Here is a 27,035-nt window from a genome sequence, read left to right on the forward strand (position 1 = left end):
ATCTTCCACTTCCAGAAGTTTTCTTTTCCACTATTAAGGGGTTTGAATGTTTTGGGATTACTGAGGTAGTTGAACTGTTATTGGTCAAAACCAGAACATCCCCCAACACAGATGACCCCAAGCTGGAGCTGAACCAATAAAAACTTTATATACATATGGAGAGTCAATTTTCTAGTTACGAGCAAGATCTCCAGCAGGAGAAATGCTGAGCAGATGAAAATAGAGCACAACAAGGGGTGGTAAAGGAAGTGCTCACAAAAGAAGTCAGCACAGACTGCAGAAGCGTAGGGAGAGCCCTGGGGTACCTATGCCAATTTAAGTCACTTTAGCATCATCTTTTACAAGACTCCATGGCTTGTTAAGGCACCTAAGCAAGGACACTGCCCAACTTCTTGACAACTTGCCCATTTAACACCTCAATGGCTGTGTTAAACAAGTAATTAAAAAAAAGCAAAAAGTGAAACAAACCTTTTCGTATTGATTTTGACACCAGAAATTTTTCTCTTGTTCTTTCTATGAGAACACTGCTATACAGGCTTAACAGGCCATGGCTCTGTTTCCTCAGCATGCAGCTTAGTAGCTTCTCCTCCCTCAGTGGGCTCCCCTCAGCCCAGCATACATCCAAGAGCTCCCTGAAGAGGTGCCGTACTTCATCTGCCTGATGCTCCACCTCAAAAGTCACTATACTAAGAGCAGCGTAAATTGTATCTACTAGTTCTCTTTGATCTAGTTCTGCTGAAATCTCAGAACTGCACTGAAGTCTCTGCAGAGATTTCAAGGAATCATGAAGAAATTCAACAAAGATGTTCTGTAGAGAGCAATACTGCTGGAGCGAGGAGCTGTGTGCGCCTTGTTCCTCCTGGAAGAACTCCAGCAGTGCTTTTGCCCTCTGGGGAGCCCGCAGCAAAAGCTTCCGGAGAGCTGAAACAACATCCAAACTGAACCTGTGAGAACAGCCATCTCTTCTTTTCCTGTCTGTGACGTGGTTGTTGTGGGTGCACTCAAATGCTTCAAACAGTTCCTGATAGGGAAATAATAAAAGTAAGCGTTTCAAACTCCATTAATAATATGAAATAAATTTTTAAAATAGGAGAAATTTGAAAGCAAGAAGATAAATCAATCCAGAAACATCATATTACCTATGAAATCCATTAATAATGATCCAATTTGTCCAATATCCTTCCTAGAAGGGTGAATATGCCTGAATATGTAACAAAATGTAAAGAATACTATAATACACAACTACGCTACATGAGCCATGCGCTCATAAGCAGGCTACCTTAGTTCACAGGAAGCTCCTATTGAACGGCTGAAGCACTACCATATTCTACCTCTTAGTAATTATTGATGTGAATGTATCTTTGCAAGTCAGTACAAGCATAATGTCTTTTTTTTTTAATCCTACTTTTCCAGATTCATACCATCTATCTATCAACTGCATCATCCTCATCAACACTAATTTTTCAAACTTGGTTAAAACTGGCCAACAGATTCAGAAGCCGTCTCACAGACTTCTTTCTTAAGCAATAATAATCTTTTCTTTTTAACAGAAGCAAACCTACAATTCCAGAACTAGGAAGGGGAAAAACAAACAAACCAACCAACACCAATTAGCTCTCCCAGTAACAGGTGGGAAGGTGAATAACAATTCAGCAGCACTTGTCGCACTTCTGGAACTATGTGAGTGCTGTCCTTGGCTGGAAGGGACAACTAAGGGAATATGGAGGGGAGAGGTGGTTGGTGTGTGCAAAATGTGATAATATTAGCAGCAGAAGGCAAGTCCGCAACATCTTTTTCTTTATTTGCTGCATCAAAATCTAAGTCTACCTACTAACATGTCTCTGACAGTAACTGTGACATAGATATGAGGTTGCTGAATCTCCTATTTCTGTGCAACACTTCAGACAATGGTGGAGTCTTTTATGACCTTGGAGGTTAGATGGTACATATACAACTTCATTAGTCATTAACAGACTTCAGGTAGATTTATTTTAATCAACAGTCAAGTCTACCTTGCTTGCTTTCATCCTGTAATTGCTAATTCTGTATCCTTAGAGAAATACTGAACATCTTTTCCTTATTCATAATTAAAAGCTGAAAACAGCCTCTGAATATAATAAGTGCTCATTTTCATCTTAAAAAAAGGCAAACAAAAAAAATATTTTAACAGTTAGAACCTATATGACTAGGAGCAACATCTGAGGACATTCCACACACCTTGTCAGGTCCAATTCTGTTGTAACCAACACCAAATTAGGACAGTTCTACAGTTAGTAACTCTCCTGATTTTCTGCTCTATACTTGCTTTTGAATCCACATTTGCATATTTCCATGTATTTCTCAAATAAATCAGTCTGCATGATGGGTTCTGGACCTCAGAGCACACATCATACCAATTACCAAATAACGTCAGTAGTAAGAGTAGGGTACCCAAAAACTTCGAGGAAGGTGGCAAAGGGGTGCAGAGGACATGAAAATGAAGATCTTGGGAGGAAGAAAAAGAGAATAGACATACTTCTAAAATGTGCTTGCTGATTATGGTTTACTTTGGCTCAGAGTGGGTTTTAGCTTTATGTTTACTAAAGGTATCTATAGAGATAAGACTGTGGCAAGTAGCTGCAATCGGGACCAAAGTGTGTTAGGAAGACCACATAGAAAAGCTTGTTCCTTGCCTGCCTACAGCCTCCCCTCTAGCCAGAGGAATCACTTGCAGGCACATTGGATTAACTTCAGAAAGGGATCTCAATTACAGTCTCTTTCAGTTGCCTAGAAGATTATTAACACATTAGAATCTCAGGTAGTCAAGTTAGCAGGAAGCACTAACTTCGATCCCAAATCCTTATAAAGCTGGACATCCTGCATAACTAACAAGAAGTAGGGCATACAAAATAGCTCACCTTCAGGACTTCCTCAGAGACATCTTTCTGTAGTTCTTCCAAGAACAATAAAAATTCAGTTTCTCTCTGAAGAACAACCAGAACAGTTTTCTGAAACAACATATAAAAGAATGGGAAATACGTTAGCCAGTAAAACTTTGATTTATTTACATGACCATATAAACATAATCTTAATTATTTCATTAACATTTTGAGGCAGACTGAAATATCTCACTGAAGATACCTAATTCTCAATTATTCCACATTTAGGTTCTGCTCCTGCTCCAGTGGATTCCATTTATCTGTACATTTGGAAACAGAGGCAAGTGTCATTTTGTCAGGAATTAAAATCTCATCAGAGACATCTTTCCTCAGAAGGTAAAGAAAAAAATGCAAGTGTAAGTAGAGACACGGGCAAATGAATTTTAAAAAAAAGTATGATCACACATCCCAGTGTACCAATTTAAAAAAAAAGGAAAAAGCCTAGTTTCCCCTTTACTCATTAAACATACTGCACCTGTCTGAAAACCACAACACAGAAAGAATATCCCTCACCGTCTAAAGCTTATAAAGAATTGTCTGATGCCTGAGCTATATCATCTTTAATGTAAGAAAGGTGCTACGCAAATACAGAAGGTGATACACACATGCCTTCCATTTACAGAAATGCTCAATGCTAAAATGCCAACTTCTGTTACCTAAACATCAAAAAAAAAAAATCCCAATTTCTGTCTCCTGTGCAGAGAAGATTAACAGTTTTTTCATGACAAGTTTGTTAAAAGCAAAAGCAATGCACCTCTCCAGCTACCTTGAGAACTTAATTCTATGAAACATGGGAAAGCCTATAGCTTAAATAAACAACTAGGCAGACATTTTACACTTGGAAGTCAGCTAGATGTTTCTGTACCTGATTCCTGGCAAGCCATTTTTCCAGCACAAGAAGCCAAAGCCATGCAGTTCTCCATGGGCTAGAATTCTGTCCCCATCTACAAAAGCACATACACTCAATTATACAAGGTCATTCCTATCTCCAAGATCCAGGAAAACACTGTCAGGGGTAATTTTGATTTTTATGTCTTTGTGCAAGACAAAACCAAAGATGACTAAATAGCTGAAGATGAGTCAGACAGGAAGAGAATGCAGAGAAACCAGAATATTGGTATTACTTACACATTAACACAAAGATTTTTGCTATGCAAGTAACTGCTTCTAGATCTGACAAATACCAACACTACTGCCACAGTTCTTTGATTCAAAACAATTAAATCTATTTCTGATCTAAAGTTCAGTCTGTATAGCCCTCTGAGTAATTCAGCAGATTTCTTTGAAATCTGAATGCTCACCAAATACTGCTATTTCCTGTTCTGTCTAGTTCTACCTGAAAAAATGAAACTAAGTTTTAGGTCACAGCAGCACAAGTGCAGCTCTTTGTCCAAACTAAAACTGAAGTAATGTAGTAATCAAACAAAGAATGCTTCTAGTTTCCATCAGATTTTCATGTGCTCCAGTACTTATATGCCCATTCCAAAACCTACACAGTTAGGGAACATATTCAGTACTGTCAAAGGGACTAGGAAAAGCAAAAAGCACAAGTTAGTTTATTGGCCTTTAAAAATCTCAGCACTGCTAAAGCCTTTAGTTAGGCTTTAGATAGCCCAACTATCAAAGATTAAAAGATCAAAAATGTTTGTCTCACACAGCTGTTAGCAATTTTTATCTAACCATGTGCACGCCTTCCTCCAGACCCCTTTAATTGCTGTCAGCGTAAACTGTTTCTTAGAACCTTTGCCAAAATGTTACACAAATTTTCATGCAAAGAAGTGCGATCATCTGCGTAGAGAGGGGGAATGCCAATGTTCTCTGACGTGCTAGAAAGTCACCCTTCATATGCACCTACCTGAAAAGCAGAGACTAAAACTAACTAGGATTGAGCAAAATCAGTGCCATTTCAAAATCCAGTGCAAGAGAAATAAGAAATCAATAGCACAATCTGAACTTTTTAGAGCTTTTTTTTTTTAAATTGGAACGTCTTTCAACAGCTGTAAACAAGAGAACATTTTAAATAACTACAGTGCCGATCTTGGTGGTTCCATTTCCAAATTAACCAAAGCTCAGTGTCAAAGGAACGTTATTTCAGGAGATGTTCCTTCTGATTATTATCCTTTAGTAAAATCTAAAGAAATCAGTTCTGAAATGATTGATACAAGCTAAAAACTATTTAGAAGCACCATGTCAACTGTGTAAATGAACAGAGCTCATTACCCCAGTGGGCTGGGCAGCCTGCTAAGTGCTTGGGCAGTGATAAGATGTCGACGATCAGATAACAGCACATCTAGACACATCCAAGACACCTCAGTGCTGAAGCAAGTGCTATTTCCCAGATTCCATCTCCCACAGCAGTAACTGCTGCTCCTCATTTCACACTCAAGTCTACCAAACCAAGGCAGTACCTTACTTACCTCACCCCCACAGGACAAGCTACTAGAGCCTGAAGAATTGCTTCCACCTTCTCAGGGCCATCCCCATGCAACTGGCTCAGCTGGGACACACAGGCCTGTGCAAGCTCCCAGTCTCCATGCTGTACGCACTCGCAGAAAAACCCAAAAAGCTGCTCCAGGGAGACTGCTTCTTCATTTCCAAAAGCATGCATCTTCCCAGGACAAGCAGGTGACTCTGGGTAGGGTAACACATGCAGATGCCGTAAGGGCACGCTGGGGCACCACCTCCGACTTCTTTGCACTTGACAGCATGCCCTGGATAGGGACAGGCAGAGAGCCCAGGCCAGGCCTCTGGGGCCTTCTGCCTACACGGGCAGGGACAAGCGGAGAGCCCAGGCCAGGCCTCTGGGGCCTTCTGCCCACAGGGGCAGGGACAGGCGGAGAGCCCAGGCCATGCTTCGGGGGGCTCCTGCCCAACAAGCAAGCCCCGCGGGCTGACAAGGTGGCTGCCGCTCAGCCGTGACCACCGCGCCGCGGGCGCTCCGCCTGGGGGAGCCCAGCCCAGTGGCCCGCCCGGTGCTCCCGCCGCTGCACGACCCCCAGGCCGCCCGTCCCGGCGAGGAGGGACTGTCTTTGCGGGCGACGGCGGCCACTCGCCCCAGGCCGCGCGCTCTGCCGCGCACCCGCCCGCAGCCTCGCCCTCCTCCGCAAAGTCTGTCCCGGCTCGGCGGCCCGCGGGGCCCATCCTTGCGCGGCCGGCATTACCTGGCGGGGCAGGACGCGGTCACTCCGGCAGCGCCGGGCTCTACTGCACAGTTCCGGCACCACCACGCCTCGGCGTCGCCATCTTGGGCACCGCCTCAGCTGACCACGCCCGCCCATTGGCCGAGCTGCGGCAGAATGTAAATAAACCGCCATTTTTCTTTGGAGCGCTTGACACCGCCTCGGGAATCCAGGCGGCGCAAGCACCGCCCTCCGCGCTAACCACGCCCACCTCCGCCCACCGACACGCCCCATTGCCTCCTATTACCACACGCCGGCTCCGCCCCGTGCTCGGGCCTCTCGTGGTTCTGATTGGCTTCCGCCCGAAGCTCCGCCCCGTCGCGCGCAGCGGGACCGCCTCGCGGCGGCACTTCACGACAGCGGCTGTGCCGTGTGAGGGGCTAGCGGGAAGTCGTTGATCTGTCGTCTGTCGGAGGGGAGGGTGTATGGGCGTGTGCTACATACACCTGTATACACACACAGAGAGAGAGGTGTATGTACAGGGGTGTATACGTATATGTGTATAACCCTGTATGTATAGCTCTCTGTATAGGTCTATATAGGGATATGAGTTACATAGGTATTTGCTCCTTTAACAGAGGTGCAAAATGGTATCAAAATAAATAAACAACGTGTAATTTGTATGTATTACATATACAAATACAAAGTGCAGCCATGCACGTAATTTTGAATACTTATGTAAAAGCACGTAGCTGCTAATTTCAGTAACGTGCCAGTACAGGTGTAGCTACAGACATAGGCTTGCCAGGCACTGGGGTGCAGGGTGGCGGGGCCCGGATATTGCAGCCCCCCTGCCCTCTCACCCACACCGGCCCCGTGTTATTTGTGAGCTTCGCCCGGGGGACAAGGCAAGGAGGGCTGTGACTCAGCTGCTTGGCTGGGTGGTGTCCAGCCAGTGTTCGGCAGAGATAAGCCTCCCCCCAACATCCTCCCTTTATTCTGGGCTTTTTGTTTTTGTCCTGACACATAAAAACTCCTTCAGGGACTGCTGCGGCAGAGGCAAGTGTAAGAGGCAGAGCGGTGATGATGGAGGAAAGGTGTCCCAAAGTAAGTTACCAAGTGAGTCCCCAGGGCTCCTGAACAGAAAATGTGGGAAGGGGGCTATGTCCATGTGCACAGGCTGGGACCTGCCAATAAACCATGTAAGATGCCGCAGGAGTTTGTACCATTACCTCCTATGGCATCCTGAGTACTTTTCACTGGTACTGACAACTCAATGTTGGCAGAGAAATGGCGCGTGGGTAGTCATGCCTCTGAACTCATCTCAGCCATGCTGGAGGAGCTGTAAGTGCTGAAACCACGCGGTCGTCATTCGATCTATTCGGTTCTGATTCCCTGTGTCTTCAATGATGGCACTTACTATGGTGCAGCTCTGCGCAAACAATTTCTCAGAATGCGTTTTCAGTTTGGGGTATTATTTTGTATCTTGTCTCTTGTGTAGGCAAAGAAGGAGCTTTAGTGGAACCCAGTGGTTCCAGTGGAATCCAGTGGGACCCAGGATGAGGATGAAATTTATTTAACCTAGAATATTAACCTAGAATATTTTATGCTTACTACCTGCTCTTCAATTGCTTTATCCAGTTTAAAGTAACTCCTTATAGTCGGGCTCCTTACTTGAGGAGCTGCTCCCTCATGTAAGACATCTCAGGTGGCTAACGTTTTCTTTTTTTATAACATTCTAACATACCTGCTGGAGCCACCAGCTCACTTCTGCAAGGGTAAATGTACTTTACTAAAAATCAGCAGTTTTGCTGTAATTTTTGAAGTTGTTGGGGTTTTTAAAATTAATTTCTTCCAATATTGGCCTTGTTAGGAATTAGAGATTTATTAATATATCTGTGACTCTGTAAAGGTGGCTGGATGTAAATATCAAGGTGGGAAAATAAATTAAGATCATCTTAGCAGAAGATATAACTATTATACTGAAATTAGGAAACAGAGTATAGGCAAAATATTTTTTACCTTAAATTTACGTTTCTGTTAGCAAGCCGGCATTCAATAATTTAAAAATGTAACATTGGTTATATTTTCCAAAATTTAAAAATAAGTATGAAATACCCATAGCAACTTACACTTGAATGGAAGCCCATTTGCTGTGAACAGAAGTCCTTGGGTTTCCATGCTGGTGTAGTGTTTCTCATAGTCAAAATACTAAACCATGCATACATTGTGCAGGTCTTCTAGCAAAAAAATGTCTGAATTTTTACCTTGGAACACTGGAATGATAAAGCACTTTTTATCTAAAATAGGGTCTGCTGTGCATTGCCTTGGAATATTATCAGTGTTACACAAATTGCTAATAATGCTCAGTGTTTTATAGCAGCTTCTTTCTAAGTGACTGCACAGGGACTGATTACATGCTACAGTGCAGTACTCTGCCATTTGCATTTTAAAGCCATTTCTGAAACTGAAGTCTCAAAACATCCCCATCACTTGTTTCCGAGCTCTCTCTTTTATTTTTCCATGTCAGCCATTGCACATACTAGTTTTTCCACTGACCATTGAAGCTGATAGAGAATTACTTGGAGCAAGTAAATGTAGCTCTGATCTTTGGGTAGAATTTGCAACTACAGGTCTCTGTGAATGGCACAACAGTAGATCCACTGAGAAGCCATCTTCTGGTCTTTGAAAAAATGATGGGGACCTGTGTGACTGGGATCAGCTGTGAGGACATGGTTGCATTTCTGTCAAAATGGGGCGGCAGTGCAGCCTCTACACTGGCTTTGTACTCTTATGGCAGAGGCTACCTGGCGCAGCATAAAGCCTGCTGCTGGTATCCAGTTAGCCTACCAAAATCTGTTAACAAATTGAGCTGGCACAGTAAGTTCACACCCAGCTATCTGGGTCCTGTCAAGTGTGCGACGTATGGATCACAGCAGCCTCAGAGCTTGCAGTACCTGTTCTGGTCATGGGGAGTGGTGTCAGTCACCTGAAGTCAGTGGTGGCTGTTCCCAGAGCCACCTGAGGCACACCATCAAGGTGTTGTTAGTCACGCTTATCGGTCCGGTGGAGCATTGACAGCAGCCGCTTGTCTTAGTGATGGCATTTTTCGTCAGAAACTGCCCGCCAGAGCCAGTAGTCTTGTCAGGCAGCCACCACCTGGTTACCCATTGTTTGTCTGCAGTGTCCCTCTTGCTCACCTCAGATACCAGAACTGACAGGATTTATACCAAGAGTGTAAGAAGTACTTTAGGCATGAAATGTTTTTAAGTTCTTTTGTACAGGTAAAAATAAAATCAAGCTGTAAGAGATGACTGAAGCAGGTGTTTCAAGTCAGTTACCACGGCACATTTTCACTGTTCCCTGCAGGTGGAGCAGTATGTTGGTGAAATTAAAGGTGGCCTGAGACCAGCCATGAAACTCACGGTCATCGGGTTGGTACACGCCAACCCCAAGAGGTAGGTGAAGGGGCTGGTGGGGGCTTCACCCCTGCCATACGTGCTCCTGCCTGTCTTCTAAATTCAAATGATTTCTTGAGGGTCTGTGCTTTTCAGGAGCAAGAAAGTCATATAGTTTCATAATTCTTAGCTCGATTTAATTTTCCTGCTCTTGGATTGAGATTAAAAGGGTGAGAAAGGATTCACTGTTTGGACCTCCTGACTGCCAGCGCTTTCTACTCCTTGCCCTTATTAAATGTGAACCGGAGGGGGCACGCAAGGGGTATTTCTCCTCCAGGAAGAAGTGCGGTTTTGAACCCTCATCTCAGTTGTCTGCTGGGGGCTGGAATCAACCCCATTTGAAAACCAGTGGTTTTGGCACAGGAGGTGCAGGTTCATTGCTGTGTTTAGTCTGGATGACAGCAACTGTGCTGTAATTACACTATTCACTACACTGTATTACACTACAGTGATCAACTGCAGTACAGGCAACACTGGTGAAAAGTTTTCCATAACCTTTTTTAGGATACAATTGGAATTGGCTCACCCACAAATGTGTTTGATTCCAGTCACAAGAGAGGGAAAGCAATATCAGAAGTCACTAGCATCCTACTGGAAACCAGAGGAGAAACAAAGACTGGCCTGTTCTCACCCTTTTCTGCAGCTTTTAAGCCTGTGCACAATCTCTGTAGGAGTCCCATGTTTCAGTCTAAGAAACCAATACCTTTCTCTAGTCTTTATAGGCTTTCTGATGTGCTTACCACATCCTTCCACATTTCTGAAAGTCCCAGTCATTTAAATGTTTTTTTCAGCTTTTCAGTGACTCTGCTCTGTGATCCAGTGGATGCAAACAAAGATGTTGGGCTGTTATTTACAGTTAATTTTAGTGACAAATCCATCACCCGAAACGCACGAATTGCTGGGAAGTGGGGAAGAGAAGAGAAGACTATTCCCTACTTCCCATTTACAGCAGGCGACACATTTAAGGTAATTTCTGGGGTACCATGATTAGGGTGGAGAAAATGTGGGGAGAAAGGCTGAAGGCTGGGTATGACCTCAGATAGCTAACTATTGAAATTGACAGGTTATCTAATCTAGCATGGCACAGAGAGCAAGAGTTCAAGCCCCAGTGGGAGAGATCCATTCATTTCTCTAGTCTTGGTGAGAGAATTCACTCTAAGGAGCTTTACAGTATAATCTCAGCAGAGAGTAGGTTATCTATTAGGGGCATTTCAGAAGAACCGGTAGACTTTGTGCTTCACTACTGCCATCACATGGGGTTCTAAGTCCATGCTGGTGAAATCAGCTCTTCTGCTTGTGTCTAACACCATCCCCCATCCTTTTCCATTGCAGATGGAGCTCTTATGTGAGCACCAGCAAATACGAGTCTTGCTTGATGGACGGCAGCTCTGTGACTTCACTCACCGCATTCAGCCCCTGAACCTGGTGAAAGCTCTGCAGATCACAGGGGACATCAAGCTTACCAAAGTGGCTTGAAAAAAAGAAGACCACAGTATCACCAGAGGAAAGAGGCAAATGCACTTTATTCTGTCTGAGAAATGTTTTATCTTTTTCTCCTGGCTGAGCCTAGAGAGTGGGAACTGTATCTTTTTAATTTGCTGATGTGTTTAAAACATACACTTTTTTTCTCATATGCACTCGGCAATTACAGAGCTGTGGCTGGTCCAGATAAATCTGAGGGCCTTTGCTGAGATACTCTCTTGGCCTCCCAAACTGCAAGATTTATGATGCTGTGCAGTATCTCACATCCTTACAGTCCCCTAACCCTCCAGACGTCCCAGCTGGTGGAGGTCAGTCCTCTGCAGTGGGGTGGCTGTTATCCTTGTGACAAGAATTGGGTATGCAGGTGGTGGGACTGGGAAAAGAGAAGCAGAAGATTTCCTTCTAAGTGAATAAGGGACTCTGGTGGGCCCTGGCAAGGCTCACGTTATCACGAGAGAATTGCTTTTCCTGGAAGCTCTGCTCAGTCAGCACAAACCCATTTGTGCTTCCCAGTAGAGAGCAACCAGTAGAGAGCCTTACCACCATCCCTCTCTCTTGCAGGTAGTGTTCTCATGAATTGAAAGGTTTCAACAGCTGTGGATTTCACAGTCTTCTCTGGACCAGCCCTAGGAAATGGTATCTGTAGCTGCAACTATATCACCTATTCTTGTATCAAATTAAAACTGCATCTTTGCTGGCAAACTTGTTTACCAGCTCTGTTAAATATTTGAATATATGTAAATGTTGTGCTGTTATTTCATTGCTGTAGATTTAGAAAAAAGTCCTAAATACATGGCTATTCTAATACATATATAAGCATATACCATAGCTGCTGCCTTTGGTTCTGTTATAATTGGTTGGTTATAACAAAGGATGAAGGAGAAAGCCTCTAGATTAAGAGACTTTTTTTCAGTACATAACTTGAAGAACAAAAAATCTGCAAAGAGGTCATTCTGCAGATAGAGGGCTATCAAATTCCTCTGTGACTACAGGGAAGATATATAGCAGGCTGTCTTCAGAGGTCTCTTGGAGGGTCTGCAGAGTCTGGTTGTCAGATAGAGGTACTCAGATAACATGAGGAATTTTATGAAGATATAAAATATATCAGCAGGCTTGTTGGGTGCTTTAATCATCTCATACATTCCATTCTACCCTCTGGTGTTATGGAGAATGTCTCAGTTTCTATATAAATCTAAATTTACAGTGTATGAAACCAGTGAAAAACATTAGCACCCAAGTGATCTTCTCTTCCATTTTGCCAGTTCGAGGGAAGGGAGCAGCCAGAAACAGGCACATAATGTATATCAACTCCTGGCTACGTGGCTGGTGCCACCATGAGGGGTTTGGCTTTTATGACAACAGGGTGTTCTTCAATGATGACAACATGCTGGGGAGAGATGGGATCCATCTGTCTAAAAGGGGTAAGGGAATCTTCAGCAGTAGGCTGGCTGACTTGGTGAGGTGGGCTTTAAACTGAAGGACTTGGGGGCTGGGAACCATTGCAAAAATGCTCACACCAGCATGTCCAACGGGGGAGTAAGTCAGGCCAAGCAGTGTGGTGACAGAGGTTCCTTAGCTGTTTCCCAAGAGGTGAAACAGAAGAGTAATCACCTCAGGTGTATGTACACAAATGCACGCAGTCTAGGCAACAAACAGGAGGAACTGGCGCTCCGTGCCCACTCGGAAGGGTATGACATCATAGGAGTAACTGAAACATGGTGGGACACCTCAAACGACTGGGGGACTGCAATAGACAGTTACAGGCCCTTTCGTAAGGACAGGCAGGGTAGAAGAGGTGGAGGAGTTGCACTCTACATCAAGGAACACCTTGAATGTATCGAAGTCAACTATGGTGATTGTGACTGCTCTATCGAATGTCTCTGGGTTAAAGTCAAAGGGGTTGTCTCCAAGCAGGACCTCACAGTGGGCATCTGATAGCGACCTCCTAACCATGATGATGAAGCTGACAAAGCGATATTTGGGGCACTAAAGCAAGCTTCTGGCCAACAGAACCTGGTCCTGATGGGTGATTTCAACTACCCAGACATCTGCTAGAAGAACGATACGGCAGCTCGCATGTCATCCACCAAGTTCCTGGAATATAGAGGATCGAATCCCTCAGCTGGGAGGGATTTGATGGGAAGCTTCCATGGAAGACAAAGGAGCTAGTGAGAGCTGGGAACTCTTCAAGAACTCTCTATTGGAAGCACAAAGCCAATTTATCCCCTGCAAAGGAAAGGGAAGTAAGCAGAGCAAGAGGCCCCCTTGGCTCAACCATGACCTCCTGGGTCTACTCAAATCCAAAAGGGAAGCACACCAGAGATGGAGAAGTGGAGGACTATCTGTTGAGAGCTACAAGGGCATTGCCAGAGCGTGCAGAGATGCAGTTAGAAAAGCAAAAGCCCAATTTGAATCAAAACTGGCTGTAGATGTCAACAATAACAAGAAAGGTTTCTTCAGACATGTCAACCATAAGGAGAAAAAGAAGGAAAACATAGGCCCACTGTTAAACAGAAAAGGAGAGTCAATCACCAATGATGCAGAAAAGGCAGAGGTCCTCAACATCACCTTCACCTCTGTCTTTACCAGGACTGTTGGGTCCCAGGCTTTGGGAAGGAAATTGCCGGTTGATCCAAACACTGACCCACCATCAGTGAAGGAAGAGTTAGTACATGAATTACTACAGGAGCTTGACCCCTACAAATCAATGGGCCCTGACACCATCCACCTGAGGGTGGTGACAGAGATGGCTGATGCCATTGCAAGGCCACTCTCCATTATCTTCGATAAGTCATGGAGAACAGGGGATGTCCCAGAGGACTGGAAGAAGGTAAATGTTACCCCATCTACAAGAAAGGCTTGAGGGAGGATCCAGGTAACTATAGGCCCATCAGCCTTACTTTATTCCCTGTGAAAGTCATGGAACGAATCCTCCTGGGGGCCATCACAAGTCAAATGAAGCACGTGATTGGGAAAAGCCAACATGGCTTCACTAAAGGCAGATTGTGCTTGACAAACCTGGTGGCCTCCTACGACAAAGTGACTTGCCTGGTTGACATGGGGCAGGCGATGGACATTGACTACCTGGACTTCTCCAAGGCCTTTGATACAGTCCCCCACGGTCTCCTCCTGGAGAAATGAATGCGTTATGGCCTAGACAAGTGGTCTGTGCAGTGGGTGGGGAACTGGCTGACAGGCCGCACCCAAAGGGTGGTGGTAAATAGCTCCTTTTCCAAGGGGCAACCTGTCACTGGTGGGGTCCCCCAGGGATCAGTATTGGGCCCAATGTTATTCAACATCTTTATAAGTGATCTGGATAACGACATCAAGTGTAGCCTGATGACATTTGCAGGTGACACCAAGTTGAGCGGGGAAGCAGACACTCCAGAAGGGAGAGCTGCTCTGCAGGAAGATCTGGATAGGCTGGAAGAGTGGGCCAGCAAGAACCTTATGAAGTTCAACAAGGAGAAGTGTAAGGTCACGCACCTGGGAAAACATAATGCGGGAGTGCAGCACAGACTGGGATGCACCTGGCTGGAGAGCAGCTCTGTGGGAAGGGACCTGGGGGTCCTGGTGGGCAGGAAGCTCAACATGAGCGAACAGTGGCTGCTGCGGCCAAGAAGGTCAACAGGATGCTGGGTTGCATCAAAAAGGGCATCACCAGCAGAGAGAAAGAAGTCATTATCCCACTCTACTCAGCGCTGGTCAGGCCACACCTGGAGTCCTGTGTACAGTTCTGGTCCCCTCTATACAAAAAGGATGTGGCCAGGCTGGAATGGGTCCAGAGAAGGGCCACCAAGATGATCAGAGGACTGTGAAGCTGCCATACGAGGATAGGCTGGGAGAACTGGGCTTGTTCAGCCTTGAGAAAAGGAGGCTTAGAGGGGATCTCATTATCATGTACCAGTATTTAAGGGGAAGCTACAAAGAAGACGGAGACTCCCTTTCTACAAGAAGTCACATGGAGAGGACAGGGGGAATGGACACAAGTTGCTCTTGGGGAGATTCCGATTGGACACCAGAGGGCAATTTTTCACAGTGTTCACAGTGAGGACAGTCACCATTGGAATGATCTCCCCAGGGAAGTAGTTGACTTGGCCACGTTGGACACCTTCAAGAGTCATCTGGACAGGGTGCTGGGCCATCGTGTCTAGACTGTGCTCTTCCTAGAGAGGTTGGACTAGATGATCCCTGAGGTCCTTTCCAACCTGTGTGATTCTGTGATATACTCACACTGCCCTCTGAGAAAAATCATGTCTAAACAGCACAGCAGATTCAACTGCACTGAACTTTTTTCTTACATTTAGAAATATCTAAGTCAAGTTTACTAGGCAAATAATGGAAAATTTAATGGCTTAAAATAGAAAAAGCAGTAGTCAGAACTGCAATTAGAGTTCGCAGTCCCAATGGTGCTCCACATAAATGGACTTACGGTGATAGTCAAGAGGAAAAGCCTTGCTTTTATGCCTGAGTAATGTCTTCCAATATATTCAGCACCAGCAATTGTCTAGAATAACTGCCACTGGTCCAATTTGATACTCAGAATCCTGTACTGCTACAGGCCATTACCAGCACAAGAATAACCTATGTACTGGAGAGGAGGCGGCTTTGGTCATTTCCAGCCTAAGAGAGAACCAAATGGTAGAGCAGATGGATGGACAGACAGACCCCTGGTTTGTTTTGCAATAGTGATTATCCTGGCAGCTGGACTGTGGCTTAGCACAAGACTCTTGTGGTATACCAAGAAAGGCAGCTTCAGACACAAGGACCTTTCATGACTTCAATTCAGTCAGTCTTAACTAATTAAATTTATGAGCCCCTTCATAAAGCGGAAGGGAGAAAGACATTTCTGCTTTAGAATAAAGCACAACCTGGATCTGTCAGATATAGACTGAATACTTGTACGAAAGAGTTCTTTTCTTCCATCTTGGAATATTATATCTCATTGTTTTCTTGTAAGGCCCCATTTTTCTGTATCCACCTTGGTTAGATGAGAGATGTTAGATAAGTTCTTGGTGGGGAGTTATTCTGGATCTACATGAATCCTAGGCACCTAGGATGCTGTTCTGCCAGGAATTGCTAGGTGCTATAGGTATACAAATAACAAAAATAGACTACCTAAGGGAAAAACAACACTCCCAGACAATGGGAGCAGGAAACGTGGTCACAAAAGTGACTTGTCATTTGGCATGGAGGCCACCTTACTCATGTCAGTGGTTTGATTGCCTCGATCCACTGTGCTCGCTCTGCCTTGGAGCTGGCCTGGATATAATAATGAACGTCATTTTTGGTGATGACTTTGAAGAGGTTGCCTTGCACATTGCCCTTCACTCCTGCAGAGGAAAAAAAATGACATATCAGGAAGGTGCACAGAGAAATGCTTTGTGGCAGACATGAAGCTTCATAAGGAAGAATTTTAATTTAGTGAATTAGGGTATCAGACCTTTCCATTTTATCATGGATAAGACATCTAAAGCTCTTTTGTCTTTGATTTCCCTTCTGCAAAAGTCTGTACTGTAGTACAGACATCCCTCACATAAACTGTATGAACTACTGTGTACTATGCTTCATATATAAAATAGCTGCTGTTTAGATGGAGAATCTTACTTGAGTTATACAATGGAGGGATGGACTCTCTACCAGTTTGTGTAGCAGATTAGATTTGCTCCCGCCCATCTTCGTGTTCCTCTTAGCAGAGAGTTCTATTGTTCATCTTGGCCCCCCACCCTTGACCATATCTTTTTCAGACCCTGTCTTTTTTCTTTAAAAAGATGCTCCGTATTCAAGCATCTTTCCACGCATTGTGCTTACTGTCATAAAATAAATTGCTTTACCAGCAGAAACACTTACATGTGAAGCTGAGGTTCTAGATAAATGCCTAAGCTAAGCCTATTCACTAGCAAAACTGGTTTTTGTGTTCTTGTCCTTATGTCTTCCCTACATTTGGGTTCTAACAGATCAAAAAGGAAAAGGTAACAGCATAAGTAGAGAGGACACACAAAAAAAAAAGGGTGGCATCAGGGGATGCCTCAAGACTTTGAATTAAACAACATCCAAAAAGAAGGTGTTTCCTCTTTGTCTGTTACCTCTGGAATATTAATCAGTGTTTTAGGACTGTCTCAGAGGTCATCTGACTGAGAAAAGCCCATGAAAAGGGGAACACCCAAGATATGTGGAAATAACGCTAAAAAAATCCCCTCTGGTGTGAAAAACCCAGCAATATGGGGATTTTTCTATCACACACCCCTTCCCTTTCTTGCAAGGGGTGAGGAAAGGGCACAGCCTACTTGTGCATACAGACAGCCACACACACAAACTCACACCCAAAGACTGTATTGCTATGGCATAAATATGTATGTATGGAAGTTGAGAGGCTCATGCTTACCTGCTGGGACTCCGTTGTCCTCCAGAGCTGAGACAAGACAGCCACGAAGAGAAAATCCACCTACTGGCCTGTTTTCTTCCTGCAAAGAAAAAGGAAATGAGGCTTAGCTGGAAAATATAATCATTAGAATAATTTCACATAGCACGTCATTTATTTTTGTGAAGGTGCATATGTACTGCCAGTCCTTCCAGAAATAAAACACCCACGTCACAAGAGAAATCAATTAGGACATGTAATTAAATGCATTACTATGTTGTTTCAGTCTCAGATGTTTCTCTGATGCAGCTGGGAATGGTGGAGATCGAGGGTAGGCTAACAATCACATTTCGAACTTATGTATAGTCTTATCCATAATAACCCATATTAAAAAAAAAAATCTGCAAGTTTTTAGCTTGTTGCTTCTCACTGAGACTGTATGGGAAAAATGTGACTGTTCTCACTAGTAGGCTGGCTCTCTTGTCTGATCTTCAGTCCTGCAGTGGAGTTTATAGCATTACAAGGGTGAATTGCAGTGCAAAAAGAACCCACAAAGAAACAGGCAACAAAAAATGAACCAGCTCCATAAGCTCTTTTCACTGTTGTGTTGTTTGTGTTTTCTTTGAAAGTCACATAGAGCATTTCTATACATGTTCTTTTAGCAATCTGTTGGGTGTTGTGGTACCCCATACATCTGGCTGATGGCCCCACATGTCTTTCTAGGTTGCTCATATTGATTATTATGTCCATGAAGATAAATTCTACTATTCCCTGAGCAAGTTTAAAACTGAGTAGCAGAAATTCTTCTAAATACTTTGGCATCAAGAAGACCCTGTTCAATGTTGGTATAAGAATGTAATAAAATCCCAGTAGCAGTATGACCCTCAAGCAGTGGGATGTCAGCCCAGAAAGAATCCCTGCGGGAGCATGGTCCCAGCCTGTGTGTTTACAGCAAAAGACCAGTCCCAAGAAAACTGCTACCCCTCGGCTAAGGAAGAGGAATCTCACTGGGAGAAAGACAGGAGGGGAGATGCAGGAATAGAGAATCTACAAGGACAAGCTCCTAGGGTAAAGCCAGAGAGGCCTTATTCCCCAGGAAATAAAGAGAGGAACCCGGAAGGAGATCTTGGTGAGAGAAACATTACAGTGTAGTTGTATTTTCATATAATGTTTATGTCTGAAAGAGGATTTCTGGGGGAGTAACTCCCTGCTCACATACCTTAGTGGGGTCATAGTAGTGCAAAAAAGCAGGATCAGCTCTTAAAACAAATCGTCTCACCTTCCAGTTTTTCCTCTTGTGCCCCTGCAAAACCAGAAGAATTCCAAGTTACCACCAGAAAAATACCTCTTGCAATGGCCATTTTGCTGCAGGCTGCAGGGGAAACCTAAGTAGGTATTGAAATAAGAGGTTTTGGAGCCAAAAGAGAAAAATGTTTTCTGACACCTTTGTAACTCCCAGGACTTTCTGTTTAACAACCTTCTTCATGCATTGATAATTCCTTCCTCCCTCCCTTCTTTGTGCTAAGAACCAAGAAAGCAGAGTGACAGGACCAAGTGATTATATACCTGATTCCTGCTCCTAATTTCGATTAAATATGGGTCTTGGATTAAAAACCCATGCTGTGTGTGCTCTGAGGGGATTATGTCAGGTCCTTTTGCAGCTCTTCACACTTTCCCCCGCCAGCTGCTGCCAGTGCAGGGCAGCACCGCAAGCCTCTGCCAGGCCTGAGAGCATCCCCCGGCTCCTGAAGGTCTGGTGGAGGGGCCCAGGGCCAGCCTAGGGCTGGGGCGGCCAGGGTCTGCCCTTACTGCTGCTGACCGTGGGGAGAGGCTCCAGGGCGGCTCTCACGCCCTGCGGTGATGCGGTAGCTGCCCTGCCGGCCCTGTGGGAACTCCCAGCAGCTCCTGGCATCCAGCCCCCTGCCAGCCCTCGCTGCACCCTGGCAGTCGGAGGAGGGAAGCTGGGGGAGCAGCTGGTGATCCAGTTTGCACCACAAAAATCGGAGCTCAGGGTACAAAGCTCCAGAGTGGAAATATGGTCGTGTGGTCTGAGTAGGGCTCCCTTTGCTGACGGCTGTGTTATACTCCAAAACAGCTTGATTTATCCTCGCTCCCTTGTTTGTAGCAAGGGTCGGAAACTAAATCTTGCAGACTAAAGGTGGGATCCTGTTAAAAATTCCGGCTAACAGGTAATTATGCCCAAAGAAAACAGGTTACACCACCACTAGAACATCCATGTGTACATGAGTGACTGTCCCCAGGTTAATGTCCACTTCATGCAAATCTCAGCCTACTCAGCTTTGAAATTTGTTGGTGGCCAGCAGAACATCAGAGCTGCTCACACAGCCGGGGTGTGACAGGTTAGACCAGGGGAACGATGGATCTGCTTGGAAGTCAAGGGAACAGGTCTGGTAGGATTTGGAGTTTGTGCGGGACTTTTGCTTTTGATACTGTTTTACACCTTTCAGTATACACTGAATATATACAGAATATCCAATTAATCCTGCCTGAGCAGCAAGTTCCATAGCTCACTTCGTTATAACTAGATACTCTTCATATATGATCTCTGGTAGCAGTACTGACAGGCAAGTTGGCTCTGCTGGCCACAACTCTCCAGCCATGCTCATATCAATTACATTTATTCTCTAGGAAGCCCTAAAAACTGTAATTTTTCTCATTTCCCTGTGAAGGTTGGAAGACTTTACCTGTTTCACTAAGAATCCTTGTTTCACAATTGTGCCACTTAATTCAGAGATGTTAAATTGTAGCCCTTCCTTGGAACTGATGTTTTTCTTACTGCTCTCAGCCTGCAAATAGGGAAAAGATGATTCCACTTTTTAATTTAAACACACTGTTAAGTACAAAGTTCTGTATTTTATTTTCCTTGAGCTGTTTTTAGCTCATTTGTCCTGAGTAAGTTCTACTCCATGCCCCTGCTGCTCAGCTCAGCAGGTCTGAGATTTACAAGCAGCAAGTTACATCTGTAAAGCCTACACACAAGCTGTGGCCTTGAGTGTTAGCAGAACACCAGCATGGCCTCTGTTAAATGCAGACACAGCACTACACCCGAGGGACACACCCCTTCTAATGCCTAATTATGTAATTTGTAGATCGCTGCATATCCATGTGGCTATTTGTCTCCAACAAAAGTGTTAGTGCTTCTGAAAGCCTAGAGCTGCTCCTTCTGTGCCTGCTTTCACAGCCCGCGTATTTTGCTTTGGTTGCACGCTGTGCATGACCCCTTTCCCACTGCCCCAGATCAAGTGAGGGGCAGAGAAGGTGTCTCTGTTGGCAGCCACATCACTTACAAACATGTACAGTGCAGTGGAGTCATCGAGGAACTGCTCAGAGAGGTCGCTGTAGCGCGTGGCCTCAGTGCTGCGGGCTCCCACAGGCTTGACGAAGTTCTCCTCCATCAGCATGGATGCCAAGGTGACAGCCTCGAACCGTGACACAGCAAAGCTATTGGAGATGAGCCAGTCCACCAGGGCAGAACCTGCAGGGAGAAAGGCAGGTCTCATACCAAGGCAGCATGCTTTTCCAAGGTGAGACAGATGATCTCCTGCCACACAGGCCTTCGCTTGCTGAAACATTTTGGCACCATCACAAAGACTGCCAACAAAGCACAAGATTGACCAAAAGTGTGGGGTCCTACGTGTGCTTCCATATATCCAAAGAGCAAGAGAGAAAGGTGTAGGAATGCTTGGCTGCACCACAACTTTCCAGTGGGCCACAACTGATCCCACCAGGAAGGCAGTACAGTAGCTCCCTTGCCACTGCAATGTGACACGTCGGATGCGAGGAAGCTCTTTTGCCTGCAGCAGGCGTACCTGTGAAGGTCTCTTTGTATCTGTTGCCTTGCTCCAAGTTGCGGGTCAGCTTAATTCCAGTACTACTGTCACACATTCTCTCCACTATGTGGCTGTAAAAGAGAACACAGGACAACGTCACTAGAATAGAAAGACAGGCAGAAACTGTCACATACTTCTGTCAGTGCCTGGGATGCCCTAATGATTACCAACATAAAGATGGGAAACAGTCTAGATACTCCCCCATGAGTTTTATCCCAAGTACAATGTAGGAAAACTTTATTGTCCCAATAGCAGCACTAAACAAGATGCCTCACAAAGTATCTTTCAATTTAGATCACTTCAAACTGAGCTACAGTCAGCCTCCATTTACCTTCTCAACACAAGTTAAATTAATGCAATTTTTCTCTTTCTTAATAATCTGTCTGTTTCCTCTTGTTTAACATGATGTACCTTAAAAATTCTAGTCTGGACTCCAGCTATTGGCTTTGAAAGCTCATCAACATGGCATGAACAATTTCATTGCTCAGTCTTTCCCTAACATTACATCTTCCAAGGTAATATATCTCCCCAATGAGAACCTCTGCTGCTGACTAGGAAGGTCGTCAAGCCAGCAGTGAGATGCCTGTGCAGAATCCACGTACCCCCCCCTCCCCCCAAAATGCTGGTCAGTAAAAAGTGCATCCCTGTGCCCTGGCAAAAGTGTGTGCAAACCTAGAGCAGAGCAGCCAGTTTGGAGGCTGCTGGCCACGCAGGAGGAGATCTGTGCAGAGAAGAGCTTCCCCGTCCATCAGCTCGGGCAACTCGCAGACTACAGCAATAGCAGAAGGAGAAACCATATACACTTACTGGAGGCTGATATTCTCTAGCAGTTTGAAAGAGTTCTTCATTCTGTGAAGCTCCTGTACCTGTACTGGGTGACCAGCATGAATAGCTCCAGTGATGTCCAAAGCCCAAGAGTCTCGCTCCTCCCTGGAGCAACATTCAAGGAAATAGTCTGTGTTGGTTTTTGTCGTCAGTTTGATGAGTAGCTGTGGAGAACAAAGTGCAAAGCAATAACATAATTTAGCTCTTTTCCTCCACTTGCATTTTGCTTCTTTTGGCACTGGCCCAAGTGAGACAAGTAAGTCTGATATGGCATTCCACCTGAGCAGTACAGAACAATTCTTGGCGAGAAGGGTGGTGGGTTCAACTCTGGGGTTTTTTGCTTCCCCCCACTCCAGATCCCTGGGTTTTCAGTTCCAAGAAGAGTTGGCATGCATGGAGCTCGTGGTACTTGCAAGAGAGCAGACCACCTAGATGCTGGATTACATAGGACTGTGCTGCTGACTATGGAGCTTTTTCACATCCAGACCTCTAATTTCTCAACAAGTACAAACTCTCCCTAGGCTCTTTCTGCCATGAAAAATAATGAAGAAGTCAGCAAATTCTAGAGTCATTTCCCTTCTGGCCCCACTCAGAGGAAGTCTGGGTGAGCAGAGAAGGACAGGAGGCACTTTCCCTTCCAGAGCTCCCTTGCTGGAAACTTGCCACAGTAGAGAAATCCCATTGGCAAAGGAAAAGGGAGTTTGACCTGGCTGCCTGGGAGCACTGTGTGAACACAGCCAGGGTTTAATGCAACTACCAGAGATAAGTTTCCTTTCTTTCCCATTGTCTTCAGATTTTATTGAGCGGTTTGTGCCCTCCCTCCACACACTGTTGGACTGATGTGTTTGCATTTACTCTTCCCACTGTGTGTCTGAGGGTGTGGTTTGGGTTGGTTTTTTTTGCTAATGGCTGTGACTCAGATTTGGGCACAGGGAACAGCAAAGGCACAATAAGGGAGTTCATTGCTGGTCCTGGTTATACTGCTAATGGCACCTTGCTTTTGGCTGAGCCTAATTCTGGAAACACATACCCCAGTGATATGGTTGCAGTAATCAAAGAAGTCAGGACAAGAGGAAAAGACTAGGGAGAAGTTAGAAAGTGAACATCATTGAGAAGGGATACATTTTTCCAGTCGTACCGGTCTGTTCTCATATTCCAGGCATGGACAAGTAATAGTGCAGCCATCCAAAAGAATCCTGCCCTTTGGAGAAGGCTCCTTCTTGCCTCCTTCAATTTTGTAATAGAGCAGCTTATCCTGAAGCAGAACGAACCATCTCACTTTCCAGTTACGAACAATATGTCCCTAGAGGGGAAGAAATCCACGTAGCTGACTTTAACATGAGCATTGAGAAATTACCGTATTTTCTTTTTTTGGGGGTGTGTGAAAATACCATAAACTGACAGGAAACTGTGTCAAAAGAAACACAAGAAGCCATCATGAGTTCTGTTCTCCCTGAAACACACATTTTTAGTAACAAAATAGCACAGCTTCATCACTATGAAATCATGAAGCAGTACAAAGGTTCTTTGCTCTTTCTCCAGAAAGGACATCTTCTTTGCTGGCAAGAATTGTTTCTTGCAAAAGCTTACGTGAATTATCTCAAAGAACTGTCACTTAGGCGCACACCTGCCGACCAACAGCACCAGGCAGGAACAGGGCTAAATCCAAAATGTGTGAGGGCTCTCAGAGACAAATTCCTCCTCTCTCCAGTGACCCTGGGTGGTGTTTGATGTGTTTTGTTCTTTGTCATTTTGATGTGGCTGTAGGTGCCAAGTGGTTTTGAGAGTGCTTTGCTGGGTGATTGGCATTTCCTTACATCCCCTTTTACTGCTAACAAGTGGTTTATTTCTATCCTACCTGCCTCCAGTCTCCTGGGCTAACACATTCCCTGTGCTACTGTTTCCAGTAAAGGAAATATGCTTTTTAATGGCAAAAGACCGAATGAAGGCTGCTGTCAAATGCCTCCTGGGTTATGCCAGAATGCAGACAAAATCTCTTCTTTCCCCTCTGTAAACAGCCCCTGGCTCTCTTTAGTCTGGCAGTACAGGAGAGCAAACCCAGCAAGGGCTGGCACTGACAGGCTCAGTCCTGTCTGACAGTGTCAGGTCCAGCTTCGCAGTGCGAGGAGCTGACTTGCATTCCTACAGGCCACGGAGCGTTACAGCCAGCAGGCGAAGCACTGGGCAGAGGAAGCTCTGACACCTGGGAGAGGGTGGGCATAGCTAGAGGAAAGGAATGTGCAAGGTCCAGTTGTAGCAGGAATTGAAGCTCATTAATTCTCTATGAGTAAAGGGGAAAAACAGCAATTTCCAAGAAATGGTGGGGTAATGAGTCTCTAAAATCCAGGGCGTTTTAGCTCTATTGTCTTCTAGTCTATACTAAATACAATTTATCTAACTTGGATTTGTGCTCTCCTTCCCTTTGCCTTCTTCCGTGTTTTTTTTCACCTGTTGTAAAGCCCCTTGGCCCTTTGTCCTGGAGAGTGTGTTCTTTGCTATGGCTCTCTTCTTTCCTTCTTGGAGATGTCCTCCTTTTCAGGAGGTTGCCTTACATTTTTTTTCTTTACCTTTACCTGACTTCCACACATTTACTTTGTATTTATAATCCATTACAATACATAATTCAGTCATTTATAATGCTTTTAGATCATCTCCTTGCTTCTGCTGTCTTCTTAAGAATGGTCCATTTTCTTTACCTGATCCCACCCCTTCCTCATTTTTTTTTTTTCTCCAGATTCCTTGTTCCCTTCTCCCTCAGTTTCCTTTAGGTATCTTCTTTGTGGTCTCCTTCATATCAAACTCTGTGTCTTGGTGATGTTGTACAGACTGCTCAGCATGCTGCCCGTAACTGATTCCTCTCTACACGCTTGGTGCTTTGGCTTCCCATCTTGAATTCAGTAGTCACCTAAGGGCCACAAAATACAACCGTAGCCCAGTGAGGCGAGCAGAAGCTGGGACTGCTCTGCCCTCGCTGCAGAAGGGAGAACGAGGAATAGCTTGGGCTGTGCAGCCCTTCTCTGCATAGAGCATGGCTTTACATGGCCAGGGGCTGGCCGGCCAGGAGACCTGCCAGGAGAGCCCCTGACCATGAAGCATTACCTTCATGTTGGCACCAGAAGCATTGCCACGTACTGTAGCAAAGCATTTCTGAAGGCGTGGCAAAGCTTTGAACAAACCTTTGAATCACATTTTTTTGTGTGCAATCAAGGACCGTATTAGTCACTGAGATAGGGTCTTGGTACTAAAAGCAGCTTCTGTCCCTTGCTAAGTTGCCCTAAGTCCCAGCTATGACTGACTTGGTCCTATAGGAGAAGCGTTGGAAAGGCTGAGATCAGTGGCACCATCTTGCAGTGCTTTTCTCCACATTTTGGCTAAAATTTTCTACAGTGCAGCTTGAGGGGTGTGGAAGAAAAGTTATTTCAAACGCATTTCTATGTTGCATTGTTCTGATCCTCTTCAAAAAATAATCTGTTCTCCATACTCTCATATGAAATGGGAAACCTTGCTTAGCTGGGTTGCTAGAGAAGGCACAAACTATTAAGAGACTGTCTAAACATCTTCCCTCTCCCCATCCTCCCATGGCCGCTTCCCCTGCTGCCACGTAGCCATTTCCCAGGTAGTTTTTTACGTGCTTTTTGCAGAGGTGTGCCCTAGGTGCAGACATATCAGCTTTCTGGTACCTGAATAATCCTGATAGCTAATTCACTTTCCTCTGAGTAAATGCTAATAACAGGGAACTTAAGGGAGGGCAGTGAACACCTGCAGCTCATGCAGCTCCGCTGGCAGACATCTGTACAGACCTGGAGGAGCTCCTTTCCTGGGAGCAGGCAGCAGCCCCTCAAACCCAGTGCCCAACTGGCTGCCTTGCCACGAGCCCTGGCTTGATCCACTCCCTGCCCAGGAGCTGCTTCCACATTTGAGCTGAACTGCGTGAGGAGGAACCGGAGCACTTACCCGTTTGACGAGGAAGCCCTCCTTCAGAACTCCAGCTGCTTCCTGCATCGTGGCCAGCCGGGAAGAGCTGAGTCCCTGCTGAGAAGCGCCTGAACCCTGGCAGCCTCTTCCTCTGCATGCGATTTGTTTAAGCTCATTTTTCTTTGCTACCCTCCTACTCCAACGTGACGCACTTTCCCTTCCTTGTTTTTTTCTCCTTCTCTTCCTACCTATGAGACATTAGTTAAACAGTGAGCTGGCTCTGATACATTACCTGCCCTCCGGGAGGTAAAACAAAGGGAAGTCTAAAAAGGATCTGAAAAGAATTTCACAGAATTTACTATAGCAAAAAAACACCACTGAGTGAGTTGGCCAATATTAGCAGCCACATGATGACAAGTCAGGTATTGCATGGGAGGGAGAAGCAGAATTATAAAACTGCATCCCTCAAAACACCAGACTAATCAACTCTACCACTTAAGAATTCTCATCTAATGAACGCATCTCATCGGGATTCCACAGATCAGAACATCTTAAGTGTAACATATAGAATATTATGACTACAAGGAGACTTTTACAAACCTTAAAATAATTTATTTTGCTAGAAATTTATTTTTACCTAAGAAGCCCACTCTACTTCCAGCGACCTCTGGGCACATAAGAGTCTCAACATAATATCCTAAATCTGTACATAAGCAACTCTTTGGACTTTGGGCAAAGCAGTCTGATCAATGAACACTGTGCAGTGACCTCTCATAATGCCCGAGCACCTGTGAAACGGTGCCTTTTTTTGTGTCCAAGTATGAGCTTAGATGTTTATTGCATTTTTGAAGGCTTTGGGCATGATAAGTCTGATAGAGTTATCAAATCTTGTCCTGATGAAATAACCCAGTGTTAGTATTTCACACAGTGTTACTGTTTAAAAGTAGTAGTCTGCTGTACTGTTAGCATTCCCTGACTTGTACCAAAATTAAGGTGATATGTGTGGGCAGAGCTAGGGGCTGTGATAAGAAACAGGGTGCAGAGTATAACAAATAAGCAAAAGCACTCGTTGCCATGTAAAAAGTCCAGAGTTCAGTAAGACAAAT

General features: G+C 44.9%; 3 protein-coding genes across 10 annotated transcripts in view; 1 reads left to right on the forward strand and 2 right to left on the reverse strand.

Moving 5' to 3' along the window:
• The window catches only part of ZFYVE26 (zinc finger FYVE-type containing 26), a 52,496-nt gene extending 46,252 nt beyond the window's left edge, over positions 1-6,244 (reverse strand). For 5 of the 6 annotated variants that reach the window (XM_064460067.1, XM_064460068.1, XM_064460069.1 and 2 more), the window contains exons 1-5: positions 6,080-6,244; positions 5,336-5,549; positions 3,784-3,862; positions 2,898-2,987; positions 469-1,021 (exon numbers count right to left, since the gene is read on the reverse strand). In XM_064460067.1, coding sequence (XP_064316137.1) covers positions 469-1,021; positions 2,898-2,987; positions 3,784-3,862; positions 5,336-5,526 — 913 coding nt within the window. In that variant the 5' untranslated portion in view covers positions 5,527-5,549; positions 6,080-6,244. The remainder of the gene's footprint in view (positions 1-468; positions 1,022-2,897; positions 2,988-3,783; positions 3,863-5,335; positions 5,550-6,079) is intronic. The other variant, XM_064460070.1, reaches the window with a different exon arrangement.
• Positions 6,245-7,036: 792 nt separating this feature from the next.
• Positions 7,037-11,713, forward strand: LOC104040633 (galectin-related protein A). Of its 2 annotated transcripts, none has more exons than XM_009502465.2 (4): positions 7,037-7,144; positions 9,407-9,495; positions 10,287-10,461; positions 10,828-11,713. In XM_009502465.2, the coding sequence occupies exons 1-4, from the start codon at positions 7,121-7,123 to the stop codon at positions 10,969-10,971; spliced, it is 432 nt and encodes a 143-aa protein (XP_009500760.1). In that variant the 5' UTR covers positions 7,037-7,120; the 3' UTR covers positions 10,972-11,713. The 2 variants fall into 2 exon arrangements, with proteins under 2 accessions (XP_009500760.1, XP_064316163.1); XM_064460093.1 differs by having other exon boundaries at positions 7,070-7,156.
• Positions 11,001-26,177, reverse strand: PLEK2 (pleckstrin 2). Of its 2 annotated transcripts, XM_064460078.1 has the most exons (10): positions 25,969-26,177; positions 23,153-23,317; positions 21,997-22,178; positions 21,169-21,260; positions 20,647-20,834; positions 20,044-20,145; positions 18,558-18,641; positions 17,363-17,441; positions 16,183-16,310; positions 11,001-11,350 (listed from the first exon to the last, which is right to left on the reverse strand). In XM_064460078.1, exons 1-9 carry the CDS (start codon positions 26,014-26,016, stop codon positions 16,183-16,185), a joined length of 1,068 nt encoding a protein of 355 aa, XP_064316148.1. In that variant the 5' UTR covers positions 26,017-26,177; the 3' UTR covers positions 11,001-11,350. The 2 variants fall into 2 exon arrangements, with proteins under 2 accessions (XP_064316148.1, XP_009509570.1); XM_009511275.2 differs by having other exon boundaries at positions 11,001-16,310; positions 25,969-26,169.
• Between the last annotated feature and the right edge of the window lie 858 nt (positions 26,178-27,035).

This window comes from Phalacrocorax carbo, chromosome 9, assembly GCF_963921805.1.
Source record: "Phalacrocorax carbo chromosome 9, bPhaCar2.1, whole genome shotgun sequence".
NCBI classification, from domain to species: domain Eukaryota; kingdom Metazoa; phylum Chordata; class Aves; order Suliformes; family Phalacrocoracidae; genus Phalacrocorax; species Phalacrocorax carbo.